Source organism: Hippichthys cyanospilos, chromosome 11 (genome assembly GCF_059441005.1).
Source record: "Hippichthys cyanospilos isolate Australia breed blue-spotted pipefish chromosome 11, RoL_Hcya_1.0, whole genome shotgun sequence".
NCBI classification, from domain to species: Eukaryota; Metazoa; Chordata; class Actinopteri; order Syngnathiformes; family Syngnathidae; genus Hippichthys; species Hippichthys cyanospilos.
The window spans coordinates 12767501-12786231 of NC_142379.1; the positions used below are offsets into that span (position 1 = coordinate 12767501).

The 18731-nt window shown below is 38.5% G+C and overlaps 3 protein-coding genes across 3 annotated transcripts in view; 2 read left to right on the forward strand and 1 right to left on the reverse strand.

Annotated features, from left to right (window-relative positions):
* The window catches only part of tyw1 (tRNA-yW synthesizing protein 1 homolog (S. cerevisiae)), a 30809-nt gene extending 29312 nt beyond the window's left edge, over positions 1-1497 (reverse strand). Inside the window, exons 1-3 of the mRNA XM_088428486.1 lie at positions 1364-1497; positions 589-716; positions 366-497 (exon numbers count right to left, since the gene is read on the reverse strand). Coding sequence (XP_088284612.1) covers positions 366-497; positions 589-716; positions 1364-1463 — 360 coding nt within the window. The 5' untranslated portion in view covers positions 1464-1497. The remainder of the gene's footprint in view (positions 1-365; positions 498-588; positions 717-1363) is intronic.
* Positions 1498-2326: 829 nt separating this feature from the next.
* Positions 2327-6189, forward strand: ilkap (integrin-linked kinase-associated serine/threonine phosphatase). The gene is made up of 10 exons (XM_088427724.1): positions 2327-2596; positions 3088-3231; positions 3325-3442; positions 3551-3657; positions 3964-4057; positions 4901-4988; positions 5066-5211; positions 5336-5455; positions 5523-5604; positions 5991-6189. The coding sequence occupies exons 1-10, from the start codon at positions 2557-2559 to the stop codon at positions 6111-6113; spliced, it is 1062 nt and encodes a 353-aa protein (XP_088283850.1). The 5' UTR covers positions 2327-2556; the 3' UTR covers positions 6114-6189.
* A 395-nt stretch (positions 6190-6584) lies between these two features.
* Positions 6585-18504, forward strand: LOC148416014 (arf-GAP with coiled-coil, ANK repeat and PH domain-containing protein 2). Its single transcript, XM_088427551.1, has 22 exons — positions 6585-6886; positions 6979-7036; positions 7393-7512; positions 8344-8397; positions 8485-8543; positions 9012-9195; positions 9987-10031; positions 10952-11047; positions 11158-11232; positions 11590-11693; positions 11875-11926; positions 12036-12136; positions 12370-12481; positions 12557-12747; positions 13619-13688; positions 13815-13903; positions 13974-14053; positions 14136-14299; positions 15609-15718; positions 15790-15900; positions 16635-16696; positions 16764-18504. The coding sequence occupies exons 1-22, from the start codon at positions 6834-6836 to the stop codon at positions 16877-16879; spliced, it is 2106 nt and encodes a 701-aa protein (XP_088283677.1). The 5' UTR covers positions 6585-6833; the 3' UTR covers positions 16880-18504.
* Positions 18505-18731: the final 227 nt, after the last annotated feature.

The window sequence follows — 18731 nt, forward strand, 5'->3', positions numbered from 1 at the left end:
GAACATGTTAGGGAATTTTGGAAATACCACATATTGGAAAATTGGTAAAAGTCCAACCTGAGCTGGAGTCAGAGCTCCTGATGTCACTTAATAGGACACACCCCTTAAAGGCATACTTCAACAAAAATCTACAGTGTATGTATGGTGGACTTGTGCACTGATTACACTTCATACAACTTATTTCATGACGTTGTCTTTAGTAAAGTATCTGGCGTTATACGTAGAGCCATTTTTCTTTATTAAAATTTAACATTTTCATTTTAGGAGTACTAGAACAGATCACTTGCATTACAATTCATGTCTTTGGGCAAAATGATTTGATAGAAAAGATAAACTAAATTACTAACTGTAAACAACATTCTTACTTTAGCCGTTCCAGTCTGGGAGCCAAAGAAGATTTTCACTCCCGACACATATATTTCAGCACATTTATCACAGCTCTCATCTTTCTTCATAGCTTCTTGCACCCAGGCGTTGACGTCCTTTGTGAAGCTTTTCTGAAACACAAAACAAAAATGTGCCATTTTATCATTATGAAAACAATACGACTTGTGACACACAAAGGTTGAACTGCACTTGCCAATGTACCTTCCTAAGGATCATCTTGAGCAAAAACCAAAGCGCAAAGGCAAGTGCAATGGCTGTGTAGAAGTAGAGCCGGTTGTGCCATAGGTACGTGGCGTAGTTTTCGTAGGCACTATGGGAAGAGTGCGTCACTGGAGAAAAAAAACATTACACAGTCAACACATATCCAAAACGAGCATTTGTCTCAGTAAATGTGAAGCAAACAGAAAGTTGCATGCATGGCAGGTGTATTGAACACACTAAATTGTCCTTTGGTGTGATTGGGTGTGTGAATGGTTGTTCATCTCTGTGTGCTCTGCGATGGCTGGCAACCAATCCAGGGTGTTCCCTGCCCACTTGCCCTATGTCAGCTGGGATAGGCACCAGCAAGTCTGCGACCCTTGTGAGCATAAGCGGCTATAGAAAATGGATGGGCGAATAGATATGGATTTTAAAATACTGTAGTTCCATTGCGTCGCTATCCTTGATGGCATAAAAAATAAAGGAATAGCTCACTCGTTACCTTAGTGGCACTTCAATGTAAAGAGGACACATACAAGAGCATTTATAAATATATTGACATATTGCTTTGAGAGATTCATACTTTTCCTCACAAAATATGGGTGTTTATTTTGGCCAATTAAAGCGAAAGTAGGGTTAAACTTGTCTTAAACACAACATGAGGATCCCTGCTGTTGCTTTTTGAAGTCAATAAACGTGAATGCTAGCTAATCGCGTTCGCTTAGTTTAATGAACATATTTCAGTTTCCAGGATATTGAAAAGTTGAAATAAGCTCGCCTTTTGTATCTGAGGTAGTTGCACAAATCCCTACAAGCATGGCGAGGACAACAAATCCGCGCATGGCTTCAGACGCTTTGGTTGAACTCATTGAAAACATGAGTTGCAGCAGACGATGTGCGGAACCATTACTGTTTGGCCGAAAAGCATCTTGGGAAATGTATTGTTGCTAGCCCCAAACTGAAACGTCCCGCATACAGTAAAATCTGTTTTTGATATTTTTGTTTGAATAAAAACAAAAATTAAAATGGTATTTTTTGTCATGCAAATATGTCAAAATACATGTCAACATATGGGTCTAAACTCAAAAATCAAAACGGGAAATGTAGGCCTATCCCTCAGGACAACTAGCTTCATTAGTGTGAGAATACCGCCACCTATCGCGAAGAGACAGCACAAATCAAATCGTAAAATAAAACACGTTTTGTTTTTATTTTAATCAGGTCAGTGCTTATCATAGTAGTGGGGCGTGTGAACAATAAAATTCTTCTATGTCAACATAACTTTGAATGACAAAGATGAGGAAGCCCCCAAATGGAGGTCCGACTTTCCTTCAGCGGCCCCCCTTTGCTTTTGTCACGTGAAGTGTAAGTGCAAAAAAAAAAAATCATCTTTTTTTCAGGCACTTTAATGCACTTGGTTATTTTTTGCTTTTTTCTTTTGTTAATATTAAAATGGATACTGGTTTAAGTATACATGTATATTTTTACAGATAATAATTGTATTTATTGTCAGCGCCTCGAGTGGGGCGCCGCAAAAAGTCTTCTGTTACGAGGAGGGGGGGTAAAATATAATTCAGAAGCACTGAGTTGTAACAACTTTTTATGTATTGTTGATAGCTTAAATAACTTAACACTTTACAATTTGAAACGGGAATTACATGCAAGTACCAACCAACACGTTAGGGGCGCTGACGGTCGCTAATGTAACCATTTTAATAATTTATAATGAAGACGAAGAAGACACCGCCTGACGATTACTTGCAGTGTTGGTGTCGTACAAGCGTTGGATTATGAAAAATATCATAAATAGAATTTCAAATGTCTATAAAATGTTCATATGGTGAGAAAAATTAATCGTATGACAAACCGTAATTGCTATCGCGAGAACGTGGTTTGCGGTTCCGACCGACAGACCGCCAAACTAGGCTAAAATAAGCTGAACTAAGATAGGCTAGGCTAGCTCCGAAAATAATGGATCTATTTGACGACCTACCAGAGCCAACTCAGATTGGTGAGTGACGGCAGTTCCTCGGGTAAACACAGACAATCACTCCGTCAGTACCTCTTGACTACTACCAACCGAGAAGGTCACAACAATATTCTGACTCGAAGTCGTTCTGTCATGATTGTAAGAGATATAGTAGTAATTTATTTGTTAATAATCATTATAATTTCAATTTTTATCTCTTATGCCATGTATGTATAGTTTAATTTTGGAAGTGTATTGCTACATTAAGTATATTGGATGTTTTGTGGGCTGGTTGATAGTCTCTGAAAATAAAATCATTGTTCACATCAAAATAAAATTTTAATAAATGATTTCACATAATTATTATTTACTTTCTCATTTTACTGCTATAACATCAAACTCTCACCTCAGGGGATCATTAAAGTATCTCTTTTTAAACGTATTTTGAAAATGATCTCATTATAAGGATTTTTGTGACATCTCGATTTTGACCACTTGCTTTGACAATTGCTGCTCTATGTGTGTCCTGACAGGTTCTGGCTCGGATGCATTTACAGTCTCGGCACGATCCACCAAAGACATCAACGAGGAGAAAAGCGTGAAGCGGAAACGAGAGGATGAAGAATGTGTTGTGTCACCAAAAGATGAAGAGGAGATCAAGAAAGTTTGTAGAGAAGGTTTTCACGTTTGCCACCATGTCTGATAATGCATGGCATCTATGATGCAGCTTGGCTTACTATGTGTGCGGGTGTGTGTGGTTGTTTGTTCAGGCCTCCCCGTCCTGCGAGGCTATGTTGCAGCAAGGCGCGGCGAACGTGAGGAAATGCAGGATGCTCACGTACTACTCCCTGACATGAGCGGCTGTCTTTCAACGCTCCCTGCTCAAATGTAACACAAACCTCAATTTAAACACACACACTGACTAGTGTGATATTTAGTAGGGCTTTTTTGTTGTTTAGTGTTAAAGTTTGTGAATATTTTCTTATGTATTCAAAGATCTGGGGCTTCGTATTTTGCTGTGTTTGATGGGCACGGTGGCACTCGTGCATCTCGTTTTGCGGCTGAGCATCTCCACCACATTCTTGCAAAAAGGTTTCCCCGAGGTGAGCAGTAAGGGTACAGTCTGCATGAAGTAATTAGTAATAAGTCTACACATGGAGGAATACTTTTAGATGTAAGTTTTTGTTTGAATCAGCCTTTTAACATCATGCAAAGCACACAAAAACATCATGCAATCAAACTGTAAAAGCCAGGTAAAAATGCAAATGAAGACCAATGTAAAAAGCAACACTTGAGTTGGGAAAAAAATTGCTTGTCGGGAAGGGGGTGGGCGAAACGCCAACAATTATTTTTACATGTTTATTCATTTATATTTATAAATACAATTATTTGTTCATATGTATTTTTAGGTGAAAGTGAAAACCTGGACAAGCTGGTTAAAAAATGCCTGGTGGACACTTTCCGCCAGACGGATGAGGACTTTCTGAAGAAGGCAACCAGCCAGTAAGACTCTTGATTAGTTGCTGTAAAGTGTTATGTAGCAATCAACTGTTTCCCACAGTTACTGTTTGTGCAGTTCATTTAAAAAAAGGTGTGGGAACTGTAGCCTTTTATTTTTTTTAGAAAAAAATGTATTTGCATTGATTCAGCAAATATTCGTCTACTTAAGTGATACTTTTCACTGATACTGATTTCTGATAGTTTTTCTGTGAAATATTTTTTTTCAGCCAAGTATCACCAAACCAATGCAAATCAATTTTGAATTAAAAAAAAAAAAAACAGTGCTTTGTCATCCATGTCTGATTTGTTTAACTTTGGAACTACATTTGGAGTGGTGCATTTTATTCTTCAACAACAGAAAATACGTAGATCATGTAATTCAGCAAGAAGTTGCTTCATGTTCCAAATACTATGCTCTTTATTTGGAAAGAAACTTGTACTGTTCCTGTCACAGCATTAAAAAAATAGATTACATTCACGAACATATGCAGTATTTTGTCATTTCCTTTGATATTTACATCAAAGGCTAACCATTGCGAGCGTACAGTTGGGAGCTGAAATTTCACCCAGATGGTGACATTTCAAAGTTCAACTTGGCATGACCACTAAGTTATCAAACTACCAAGTCATTTCTTGGCTAAAATACTGCGAGAATAATGTGAAAGAGAATGCCATAAAAATGGTCAAAATATTGCTCAAGGGTTGATGTAATCAAGTGTTTGTACTCCCATTTGAGAACTGTTGGTCTAATCCTATTGTTCACTGTCTTTGTAGCATTTTCAAAACTCCTGTGTTTTTGCATTTGTTCATGAATTAACTCTCCTTAATTTCCTCATTTTGTAACAGGAAGCCGGCATGGAAAGATGGTTCCACAGCCACCTGCATGTTGGTGCTGGATGACATGGTTTACGTGGCCAACCTGGGAGACAGCAAGGTGAGGACAGCAACCACTGTGCTGCACATAAATAGAGATTGAAGACTGAAACTGCTTTTGGTGTTGTGTTTTGACAGGCAGTGTTGTGCCGCATGGAGGAAGAGGAGGGAGAATCCCCGGAGGGGCGGCGGAGGCGGCCCACCACGCTGGCGCTCAGTAGAGAACACAACCCCACCATCTACGAGGAGAGGATGAGGATCCAGAAAGCGGGAGGAACCGTGAGGTACACACTTCCGTCTTTGGCTCTAGTGTGGACAAGGTTTCAATTTTTGTGCATTCAGGATGACAGGTCAAAGGCATAATCTGCTTTGTAACATTCCAGGTGAATACGCTGTTGTTTGTTGCAGGGAGGGGCGGGTGTTAGGTGTCCTGGAGGTGTCGCGCTCCATTGGAGACGGCCAGTACAAGCGATGTGGCGTCATTTCCACCCCAGACCTGAGGAGGTGTCAGCTGACGGCCAATGACAGGCAAGACCAGGCACACATGCACACACAAAGGAGCAGAAAAAGAACATGTCTCCTTTGGCCTCATTAGGTTCATCATCCTGGCGTGTGACGGCTTGTTCAAAGTGTTTTCCGCAGATGAAGCAGTCAGATTTGTCCTGGATGTCCTTCAGGTAAAAAATAAATAAATAAATAAATAAATAAATATCACATGTAGTTGAATGGAAATTTTCTATTACAGTGTATAGCCAAAGGTCCTTTGGAAATGACCAACATGACCCTAAACTGGCAGGTTCAAACCAAAATAGCAGTAATCCTGTGTGGAACAAAAATCCCAATCCCACATTGTTTTTAGGCATGACTTTTTGGTACTTTTGATAAGCATGAGCACCTAGTTTCCAGTTGCTTGGAGTCAAAACAATTTTTAATACCCCAGTCGGGTGCAATTGAGTCTGTTGAACTTAAAATGGCTTGATGAAAGACAAATTACAAGCATTTAAGATACGATAGATACAACCAATGTTTATTTTTTTGTGAAACACGTGTTGTGTTCTTGTAGGACAGTACGTTGACAGACAAGGATGAGCAGTTTGAAGCGGCCTGTCAACAATTGGCCAGCGAGGCGGTGAGACGGGGCTGTGCTGACAATGTCACTGTCATCCTGGTTTCTATTGACTTTTGAACACACATACACACACACCTACACATGTGCATTTTCTTTGTTTTTCAATAAAACACTTGACTCTTATTCTGTCAAAGCTTACTGTTGTGTGTCTTACTCTTATCCAGTACAAATAATCAATAGAGCAATGGCTGGTATTACAATCTGTGTTTGAAAAAATATTATTGCTTTATTTATGTTAAAAAAAAAAGTGGTTTCATGTAAATTGTAAAAGGTTTGCCAGAGCAATATAGCGACGCTGCTACGTGCGACGACTGTTGTCGTTCTCGACCGGCGTTTCAAATGATCTAAATTCCGTATGAATCTCGAGCAATTTAATATGTATACGTTTCCTCCCTCTTTAAAATAATGTGCTGCATTGTAAACTGTAAGCGGCGAAAACACTTGAGACTTACTGCACTCAGTGCTGCTCCTGTCCACTAGAGGTCTCTGCAGGGTGAATACAACCCGGATGTTGCCTGGAGGCGCGGTGCAGTCTACGTTAGCATCATTCTGGATGTAGGGGATGCAGACAGCTGTTAATCCCCAACACAGTTTTATCTTTAGATGACATGCCACAGAGAAACAATAAAACTCAGTGAGTTTCGTCGTTTACCGTTCTCGTGCACGTGAAACGAACTTTCCTTTCTACTATGAGAAGTCTTGGTGAGTGTTAGGAATCCGGCGAACAGGGTTTTGAAAGGGGACAAGTCAAGTTTCCAAGTGCCCTCATTACTCAATATGGAAGCTCTGCTGGACTTCTCGGAGTGCGTCGCGGATTCTCCTGATTTCAGGTGAGCAGTTCTCACACGATGAGGTGACCTCGTCAAGGCGCATGCGCCAATGAACAAACTTTGACAACTTGTCGTGTGTTGTTATTCTTCAGACTTAACCTGAATCAGTTTGAAGAGGATGTTTCTCTGCTACAGGCACAGCTGGACAAGGTTTGACACTCAACCAAACCCTCCCTCAAATAGCCCCAAATCCACAGGAATGGTTTAGAATTCCTAATAGATGCCGCAAGATAGTTGCAAACGCAATACTTTTTTTTTTTTCTAAATTAATGTCCTCAACGCACTTCTGTGCAAAATTCCTTAGCGCGAGGGGATCTCCAGCATGGTTGCAAGCAAACATTTTATGTTTGAATAAATAAATGCTGTTGGTACCAAGATGAAATGAATCTAAATGAAACACCACACATAACTTCATTTCTGAGGTACCTAGAGGATACAAGATGGCTACAAGCAAACACACACAACATCCAGTTGGACTAATCCATGTTTGTGATGTGCCTGATCAGGTAATGAGGTTGTGCGGGAAGATGGTGGAGGCGGGACAAACATACAACATGGCCAATCAGATGTTCATCGCCAGCCTGTCGGAGCTTTTCGCACGACACAAGGAGGACAGCATAATTGCGGTGAAGATCTACCTGTTGCTGTTGAGCATTTTAGAACTCTACCTTAGACTTTTAAATCAAGTACACTAAAATATTTCACTAAATAAGAAAAAGAGCAAAGGTTTTTTTTTGAATGGAAAACAAAAGACTTGAAACTTGACTTGACTTGAGACTTGAGTGCTGTGCAGTCCATATCGGATTTGTTAAGCTTGGAAACTACATTTTCATTTTATTTTTATTTTATTCAGCATACCAGAAAATAGATCGTGTAACATCATCCTTTTGATTTGTGTATCGACTCTTGAATAATTGCGTCACTCATGACAATACCCATCCGTATGGAACTCAACAAAATAAATACATCCAGAATTTTGCTAATAAGGTGCTATAACACAATTTAAAAATAATTTGCTTCATCTTCTTAATATTTCTCTTTATTTAAAAAGAAAAATGCACTGTTCTTTTCAGGAAAAAGCATTAAATTAGAATTACTTTTACCTGTTAAAATACCCCCTGAAGTGCCTTCCCATACCCCCAAGGGTACACATGTCCCCATTTGAGAACCACTGGTCTCAGTGATTTTTCCTGATTAATCTGCCTAATGCATTGCTGAATGTAACTAATGAAGTTACCTGTAATCTAATTTAGTTACTTCGAACACTTATTCTCTGCCAATTTTATCTTCCATTATTGTCTTGCACTTACAGTACAAGGTTTTTTCATTTGTTATGATTTAATTTCATGTTTTAGATGTACAGTATTTGAATACTTTATGGAGTGATACTTTCAGACACCACTAGAGAGCGCCAAGTGGTACGGGTACATAAATATATTTTTTTAATGTCTTCTTAGAACTGTCTAAGCCAGTTCAAGCAAGGCCTGCAGGAGCTGCTCACTTTCCACACTGTGAGAATGCGCAGACACACGCACACACTCGCATGCAAGTGTACACACTCACACTCAGAAGTCATGCATTTGTGTGTGCGCTTTCAGATGTTGCTAGATCAGAGCCAGCGAGCCATCAGCCATCAGCTCAGCAGTCTATGCAAGCAGTAAGTACACTCACCGCACGCTTGCAACCTTAATTTAAAACCTCAAATTTTGCTTGAAAAACTCATTTGCTGCAAATGTTTATTTGAAACATAAACCTGGCTTTAAAACCTCATTTAAAAACCTATTCCAGGTTTAAAGCCATAGTTTGAGACACTGTTCTACTGCTTTGAGACCCTAAAATCAAACTATCTCTGGCCTGAAAATGCAAAACACTCTTTTTATACTCCCTTAACCTGTCTTGTACTAAGACTCTTCTTCAAAACACGTATCCATATTTGAAATCATAATGTAAAAAGTCAATCTTTTCTGACATCCATTCTTGAAACCCTACCCCTTTTTGAAAACCTATTTCAAAACCTAATATCCTAATCCAGGGTTGAAACACCAGTCTATCTTTAGGAAGTGTCACATATTAATTTGAAAATACAAGCACAATTGATCGCTTTATCGATTTTGCTCTTTTTGAGGTTCCTGCCTCAGCTGTTGGAAACGCGTGATGAGTTTGTACGCATTGGCGAGGATCTGGACACGGCAGTTGTGAAGAACGCTCAGGTGTCTCGACATAAGACCGCAGAGGCCGAACGAGCCAGTCATCTGCTTATTGCCACACGGAAATGCTACCAGCATTTCGCCCTAGATTATTGTCTTCAGGTATCAACGCCCACATGGCTCATCTTCAAACACCCACACAAACACACGTTCAACATGTGTACGCAAAGACATGTGCATGCCAAAACGTATTCATCACACAGGAAATTTGCACATTAAAACATACACTAATACAATAAACGCACTTATAAAACACACTCATACAATAAAAACACACGGCCACTTAAGTACATTAAACCACACATTCACATAAATATACTCACAATTATGCATGTCCACACATACACTTAATATAAATACATACATACACATAACCACTGCCAAACATGCACAAAGAGACCCAAACACTTAAAGGGACACTAAACATACAGTATTTGTCCATTGACAGTATGTTAATGTGTTGTCTATAATTAATTTATAACTAAATATATGTGTACTCTATCATTAAAAACACATTTGGCCACTTGCTGTTGACTTAAGTGACATCATGTGCTCAGGGAATAGCGAATCTAGCACAGCTTGTAAATGCCATATAACCAATTCCAGAAAACAGGTGAGTTATGGTTAGTCATTTTCTGCCCATGATCACATTATTTTATTTTCAGTTGACAGCAAGTGAAAAAATACGTTTTTAAAGCTGTTAGTTGCATATGAAAAATAATTCACGCTATCAATTAACTGTAGATAAGGGTTATATTAACTTTCTCCTGCTGAAAATTACTACATATGTTCATTATATAAGTTTCAAATATTATTTTTATTCATTTTTTATTTGCTATATTTTTTGATTGTTTTTCTTCTCTTTTTGATATTTATTCTTTTTTGGCATTTAGCTCAACACGTTCAAGACACAGCAGAAGGTGGATATCCTGAACTCGGTGAGACAATAACTGCACTCATAGGTGTTAGCTTGGCTTAGCATGAATATTGGGACACAACTTTTTGTTTTTTTTTTTTCGCCAAAGGTTTCTAGTTTCTTCTTTTTAGCTATCATACAGACATACAAATCAATGCGGACAAAGACACACACCAGCAATCAATCAGAATATTTTTGCGGATGAAAATATACGTAGCAAAAAATTATAATAATATTTATACAATAGGGATGTTTAATACAACTTTTTTGTTCCAGAAAATTTCCCCCCAAAACAATTACAGTACAGATAATTTCTAAGAAAGACCCATCTATTCCAATATCCTCCTGAGACCCAGCCTATTCATTTATGTCCACTGTAGTGGACATTTGTTATTGTTTTTCTATTTTAAGACACATTGTAGCTACCCTATTCAGTCTTCAAATGTTCAATGGAGAAGATCCTGGCCTTTCCAATCATGTGTTTGGGTGGGATTCAATCAGCTTTGCTCGCTTCCTGAGACAGAATGGACACGACAGTGGACAAAATGGATAGGCTTGGCCTCGGGAAGATGTTGATGTTCAATACCACTTTTTTTCAGAACGACACCAGTGTGAGTACTCACTGATACCAAGCATTGTACCGATACCATTAAAAAGTACTGATAATTTTTAAGATTTTAAACATATGTATTCCAATTTAGCATTTTCTATCAAATTCCATGAACTTTTAGCAATTTTCTATTCTTTTAATTATATTCATGTGTCATTCTAAGAGAGTGGCCATATTGACTGACATTGCAAGTACTGTACTATACCCTAAAATAAATCTTGGTCTCAGCCTGACACTGATACCTGGTACACACCCATCCCTAAATATTATTTTATTGTTATTAGTAATGACAAAGTATGAATGTGAGTATAAAGTTGTGTTGTTGTGTTGAGGTGTTCTCCTTGGTTAGCGCTCAGCTGACGTTCTTCCATCAAGGCTTTGACCTGTTGAGAGACCTTGAGCCCACCATGAAGATCATGGCCGCACAGGTCATCACAAGCACGCACTCACAAACAAGCAAAACATATGACTCACAAACCTGAGATGTCAATGTTCCCGCTAGCTATTCTTCTGAAAACTCTTATGACTCTGACTTCAGTTGTGCGAGCGGTCAGCTGAGTGCACGAGCAAAAGGAAAGAGCTGGAGAACGCTCATCAGCTGGTCCAGCAACGAGTAAGTCATCAGAATTTTTTGAACTCATTTTCTTGTTGTTTTAAAGGGATACTGTATAATTTTTCTCATGCGTCTTTGGGAGCTTTAGGGTCATTTCAGTAAATGCAGGACCTCCTGCTGTCCATAGCTATAACAGACATGGCGACCTCTGGAGGTGTCGCCACCCCCCACGTAATATAAATGAATGATAACTAGACCTACGATTATATTTAAAACATACTGTTGTTGGTTAAGAACACATTTATTTGCAAGTTTTTGAAATTTATAATATTTCATTTATTCATTTTTAATGAAAAATGCTCTAAATCTTACACAGTGTCACTTTAAACCTTATTGTGTTCTTGTGGGTGTTTGTAGGATGCCTCAGGGGAGACGTTGTTCCGGTTGTGTCATGTGACTGATGACATCATCCAAGGTTACCTTTTCAAACGCTCCCGAAGGAAGTCAAAAACGTGGAAGAGGTCATGTGTCTCCTTGTGTTTTTTTTATAAATGTTATTTGGGTTTTTTTGATACATATTGGAAGAAATCCTGTTAAGGTATTAAGTCATCTTGTGTTCACAGACATGAACGGGACAAAAAATAAAAATATGGAAATTTAGATCAAAATATTTCATGTAGCCTACCTCCCTTTTCGGTACAGATGCTGGTTCTCCATCAGAGACAACCAACTCATCTACAGGAAGTCATACAAAGTAAAAAAACGACCTAAAACTTATTGATCATAAAGTTGTAGTATTTATGTTATTAATTTTTACATGGACTGGAAATGGTGACTGTTTATTTTTCCGCTTGGCTCTTCAGGAGACGCCCATGCTTTTGTTTGAGGACCTGCGACTGTGTGCCATCAAGTCTTTGGAGGACCTGGACCGTCGGTTTTGCTTCCAACTGATGTCTGTGCACAAGTGAGACGAAAACACACGAAAGCGTAATGGAAATTTTTTTTCATAATTGTACCTGAAGAATGATGGACGGGTCAGAGTAGATGAAAAACCCTTTAAAACTCCACAGGCAGAATCAAAGTTTAGTTTGACTGTCTGTTTAAATTGGCCGGATCTGTTATTGTATCTCATTATGTCTTATTTTGTCTCATCTCAAGTCTCAGTCTCCCATAATGCCCCCTAATTAATCCCATCAGGTGTTGCGCCCTTCAGGCAGACTCTGAGCACGTTAGGCTGGCGTGGATGGGAGCGTTACAGGGCAGCATCGATATGGCCTATCGAGAGAGAGGCCGTGCCACGCCCACACAGGCATGCGCCTCATTTATTCTCATTCCAAAATGTACTATAATGAATAAAAAAAACATTCATAAAAATCACTTGTAGCCTCAGGAGCCCCTCCTGCCCAGCGGCGGCGGTGGCGACAACGCTGCGGCCAATCAGAAGACAGCAGTATTGGGCATTGCTTTGCAGGGTGCAGGCAACCAACACTGCTGCGACTGCGGCGAGGAGGAACCACGATGGGCTGCTGTCAACTTGGGTGTCACTGTTTGCATTCAATGCTCTGGAATACATCGGTACACACCCACACAAACACACACAAGGGGCGTTTTTCTATCATAGTGAAGACTTCTCTTTGACATAATGTATTTTCTGGTGCCTAATCCCAGCCTTAACCACCACAACAGATTGCCTAACCCTTACCTTTACCCTAACCACAACAAAAATTCCCTTCAAACCTATACTCTAAATGCAAGTCTTGACCCTTAAAAAGAGGTCTGAACTGGTTGGGTCCACCAAAATGTCCCCACAAGTGCAAGAGGTCCCCACAAAAACAGTAAAACCTGGGATTTTGTTCCCACCATGTTGCAAAAATCATGGGCAACACATACAAACACACACACAATGGAAAATGTTGTGGCGCTTGTGTTATGAGAAATAAATCTTACAAAAATAAATACATGGAAATAAACACAGACTCAATTATTCAGATAAAAAATGACAATGCATTCAAAAGATATGAAAAGAAATGTAATATAATTTCTCAATATCACAATATCGTAGTGACCTCTTACTTTTTATGTTACCATATTGTAGTTTTCATTTCTGAGAATACATTATAAAAATGGAAAATAAGTTTTTTGTTCTTTTTTTTAATACTTAAAGTCTTGCCTTTTTTCCTGAAATAATACATATCCATATATTCAGACTAAAGTTGAAATCCTATTAGGGCATATCAAGGACGAGGACGGAGTTTATTAAAATATTAAGAATTTGACATTTTCCTGAGGTATTCACTATCAGCCATTTTCAGACCCTCCTTTGCCTTAATATTTGAAAAAACAAATCTGTAAATAAATAACTGATTGAACTTTTTAAAAAGACATAAATATGTCTATGAGATTGTATTTTTTTTTTGTAATATTTTTGTTGTAATGATGCACGCAGGAGTCTGGGCGTTCACGTGTCCAAGGTGCGCTCGCTCACACTGGACTCGTGGGAAGCGGAACAACTCAAGGTGAACTTCACACACAAATGATGGAGCCATTTTTAGCCACTTTCTTGTTTCTGATACTATATGAAAGGGCTTATCATTCCAAAGAAGTTTGCAATCATAACAGGACTTTTTGTGTTTGTGCCTTAGCTGCTGTGTCTTCTGGGAAATGACGTCATCAACAACATTTACGAGGCACAGTGTTTGGAGAGAGTCAAACCCACCATGGAGAGCCCGCAGTAAATGCCACACTCATGTAAACCGATCTTGAATCAATACTGGATGATTGACAGCTCTTCTTCTCATCAGTGCTGAGAAGGAGGCTTGGATACGAGACAAGTATGTGGAGAAGGCTTTTGTGAGGCGCAAGGTTGATGATGATGGCACAAGTGAGGTTCATTAAGAAAATGGTGGCAGTACAGTGGATATCAAACGTTATATTGTTAATGTTTGGTTGTATGTTTATTGAAGCGCACCCTGACGATGTTGAAGCCTCGCTACTTTTGCATCTCTACCGAGCGGCGGTAGCTGGAGACCTGGTCGCTTTAGTGACAGCGCTCGCCCAGGGAGCGCCTGTGAACGGAAGCGTGGCCCAGGAGGAAGGACGTACCGCTATCATTGGGGCTGCCGAAGGGGTAAGAGCATTATTCGTACGATGCGTCATTAGACAATTACAACTGTGAAACTTTTTTTTTTTGTGTGTGTGGGGAGGGTAATTTTTTGTAATGAGAATTCAGTACATCTATTTTTTTCCATCCTCCTGACCCACTGTTCAACGCAATGGACACAAAATGAATAGACTGGGTCTCAGAAGCATATGAGAATAGTTTCTCAATGCATAATGTCAAACAAAAAACATTTTTGGGAATAAACATGAAATACTAGATGAATCATGGTTAATCCATTTGAACTTTTTCGATGAATTTAATACATTTTGAATGTCAAAAGTTATGTAACAGAGTGGAGTTATGACGTTACACTTGTAATGTTCATAAAGTGAAAATAAATGATAAATACTTTAATAGTAAAGCTTTTTAATTTTCACCAATTTAAACTATTAGCTGAATAAAGTCTTATTTTGATTTTAAAAAAAAAAAAATTAAAAAAAAATTAAAAAAATTACAAGTCCATCCATTCATTCATTTTCTATACCTGCCTCTCCTCACTGGGGTCACTTAGAATCAGTTTAGAATATTATCAGTTGAGTTTTATGTCTTTTTTTTTTTGTTTTTACAAGAATGAATTTAAAATATTACAAGACTAAATCAAAAATAGAATAACAAATTACAAATTATTATGATTTTAAACTTACCAGTATATACTGTATTTTTAGGGCAGATAGTGGATGAGTTGCTAGCACGTCCACCTCATATCGCAGAGGTTTCAATTACGGCTCCGGGCCTCCTGCATGTAGCTTGCGTGTTCTCCCCATGCGCACATGGGCCTTCTCCTTTCCTCACAGTCCGGTTTCCTCCCATGTTCCCAAAAACTTGCATGGTAGGTAAATTGGGCACTCCAAATTTGTGAGTGTGGACGCTTGTTTATCTCCGTGTGCCCTGCAATTGGATGGCAACCAGTTCAGGGTGTACCCCATTTACTGCCTGAAGAAAGCTGGGATAGGCTCCAGCACTCTTGCAACCTCAATAAGGATAAGCAGCCAAGAAGATGGATGGATACTACATTTTTGGCCTAATTGCATAATTGCACAAATATTATTTCAATGTTTTGGAAAATACCCAAAAAAAACCCACACAATTTTGAGTGCATGCAGTGATGTTTTTGTTTAATCAATTTTTTTTTTTACTTGTTAAAACACCAAGTTTTTTTTCTACCAATAAAAAAAACAATGTCATCTCAACATTTCTTGTTTTCCAAAAATATTGAATAAGTAAGAATGTAAAAGTTTATCAATGAAACAAAATTTGAAGTAACATTTCTTCGCAGGGGTCACTGTTGGCATCGGAATTCTTGCTGCTGAATGGCGCCAACGTTAACCATAGAGACCAAAGAGGACAAGGAGCTCTACACGCAGCAGCCACCGCTGGACACACAGGGTCACGCAAGCGCCCGAACACACATACACGTAGACAAACACTAAAGATGATGTTCCTGTTGGCCATTACAGGCAGGTTTGTCTGCTGCTGAAGCGAGGAGCCAATCAGTACGCGGTGGATGAAAGTGGACGAGACCCGCTGGCCATCGCCGTGGAAACTGCGCATGCGGACATCGTCACGCTGTGAGCGAATGAGGAGCATGCTACACCAAAGACAACAAATACGTTTATACAATGATCCCCCCAATTATACGTTCCAGATATCAACATGTTCACTTGAGTCACATTGTAACAAAAGTCTGCTAGCTTAATGCTAACACACAATGTGAGATGCCTTAGATGGGCTAACAAAAGTTAGCATTATTGAGAACAGCATTTTTTTTTCAACTCTTATGGAACAGCTTTACATAATGAGTTGTGATTTAAACATATCCGTGTCATAATGTGAGCACCTGTAACGGTTTGTAATTTCCCTCAATCTGCCCAAGTAGACGCCAGCCAACACAAATACAAAACTCATCTCACTTCATCAATAATGAACCTTTGCGTGTCAGGATGTACATAAGAAGCTAATAAAGGTAACACAGTGTGCTAATGCCATCTCGTGCTAATACTTCTTTCTCATGCGACCAGTTACAATTCAAGGTCACATGACTTAATATAGACAACAAGGGAACCATGATTGGTTGTTGAACGCTGATCAACTGTGATGTCATTTTCAGTCAACCGCAAGTGACAAAATGGCCGTCCCAAGATTGGTTTTCCTGCTTAATTCATATATCACAAACAATTAGAATGCAGGGTTATTGTTTTCTTTCTTTTTTTTCTTCCCCTTTAAAAAGGCCACCTTACATGATTGGTTTGTTTTAATTGGTATGTTGTGAACTTGTGTGTTTCTTCTTGCCTGGTTGTTCCAGGCTACGCATGGCCAGAATGAACGAGGAGATGCGAGATTCCGAAGGAGCGTTCGGAGCTGCGGGTGAGTCTGTGAAATTCCAATATTTAGCTTTGATTTTTGCTCAGCTGACTCCTTTCATTGGTTCCAGGAGATGACCAAACCTTTCAGGACATTTTCAGAGATTTCAGCAACATGGCGTCGAATGACCCGGAGAAGCTGGCCAGACGAACGTTCGGCCGCGGAGGAGGCAAGGGGAACCAGTGAAGGCATTATCTCACTGCTTGGTATACATTTCATGTTCAATTTAAATTTTCACCAGACTCAAGCACACTAAAGTGTTTATTGTCACTGTAAGGGAGACTGTGCATTTGCAAAATGATTATTGTTGCAGGTAGCCTAAAAAAAAATCATTTTGCAAACTGCTTTTCTCAATTGGTGTTTAAAAAAAAAAAACTGCTAAACTATGTCATTGATGGCATAATATTGTGCCTTGACCATACAAAAAGTCTTTAAACATCACAAAAGAAAACAACTGTTACTTTATTCTCCCAAAAGTCTTTCAAACGTCTTAGAACCATACGCGGTGCAATAAATAAAAGGATGAACTAACAATAGAAATTAATCTGCATTCGGTTAACTGTCCATTTCTATCTTGACTTAGGCATTATAGCGATCTCGTTTTAATAAATCAGGTTTACGCAAGTGTATCTACCTAGAATATTTTTACAAATCATGCTCTTATAAACATGGGTGTCCAAACATCGACCTGGCGCCATTTCCGGGCCCCACATCATACACTTAAAAATACATTTCGACATGACCCTCAAGTCTATTTAAAAAAGTTTCATGATCGACAAGGGTTAGAAGGATGAAAATATCTCTAAATTGCTTACAGAAGTTTTTTCTGTAGCTTTTTTTATTATTATTATTGTTACATCATACACACAATGTGTAATGTCTTAATTGATTGTTTTTTTTACCGCACGGAATATGTTAAAATACAATATAAAAAAATATGGCCCTTATGTATTTCTGTACTTCTGTATGCAGACCTCAGAGGAAAATGTTTGAACACCCCTGGTCGAAAGCATCTCACTTTTCTATCTTAAGGGTGCATAATACTTCTGGGCTCCCACATTGATGGCAGTTGACTGAGTTCGAGTTATTAGCCTTTGTTTGGTTTTCTGTACAATCGTCACCAGGCTAGGAAGCGAACAGGGTAAAATGAAAGAGAATGTCTTAAACTAGAGCTGTTGGGCCAGAGAGTCTAATAAATTCCCTAGTCATTTAAATACAAATAAAATATAAACAATTAATTGTTCATTTCAAAATAAAATGTATTTTTTATCTTAGAATTATACTACCTAAATAGCACACTTATAATGAAAAATACATTCTATTCTATTGGTTGATATACGTTTTAAATAAAGTAATTTTTTACTTAAACATCACAATATTGTTGCCACTATATTGAAAAACAAAACAAAAATAACATATTACTATAAGAACTAAATGTGTGTGTTGTTCACATACATAACAAAGATATTTCTCCATCCGTCCTTTATGGGAACACTATCATTTGTATATAATTGTGTAGTGATTGATGTTAGCCTAAGTCATTCTTGTTACTTAACATGCAACTGGATGTTACACCCAAACAGTAAGGAGTGAAAACTTGTGAGAACTCACAATGTACTTGTTAGCATCACTGCTAAGTTAACAAAAAATACTGTATGCCCTTTTTTAATGTTGACTTGGCCACAAAGGGAACTTTTGCTTCATTTTAACCACTTCCTCACTCTGAGGTTACAAATGTTGCGTTTTTTTTTTTTTTTAACATTTAAAATGTTTTCAAGTGAACCGTTCAAACTGCTGTTCTCATGTCATCTTACATAGGAATTACAAATGTGTTGGTGCTGCTAAAAAAAAAAAAAAGACATTTCAATGACCACTTGGACATCTACGTTTCATGTTTGACTGTTACTAATACTATTTGTGCATTAAACAACTTAAAATCAAGAAGTTTCTTCTTCACAGATGTCATAATATTATTTTTCAGGATATTATAGCTCATAACGCTCTAAGAGAAGACAATTACTTTGAGCCTGCAGTGCTC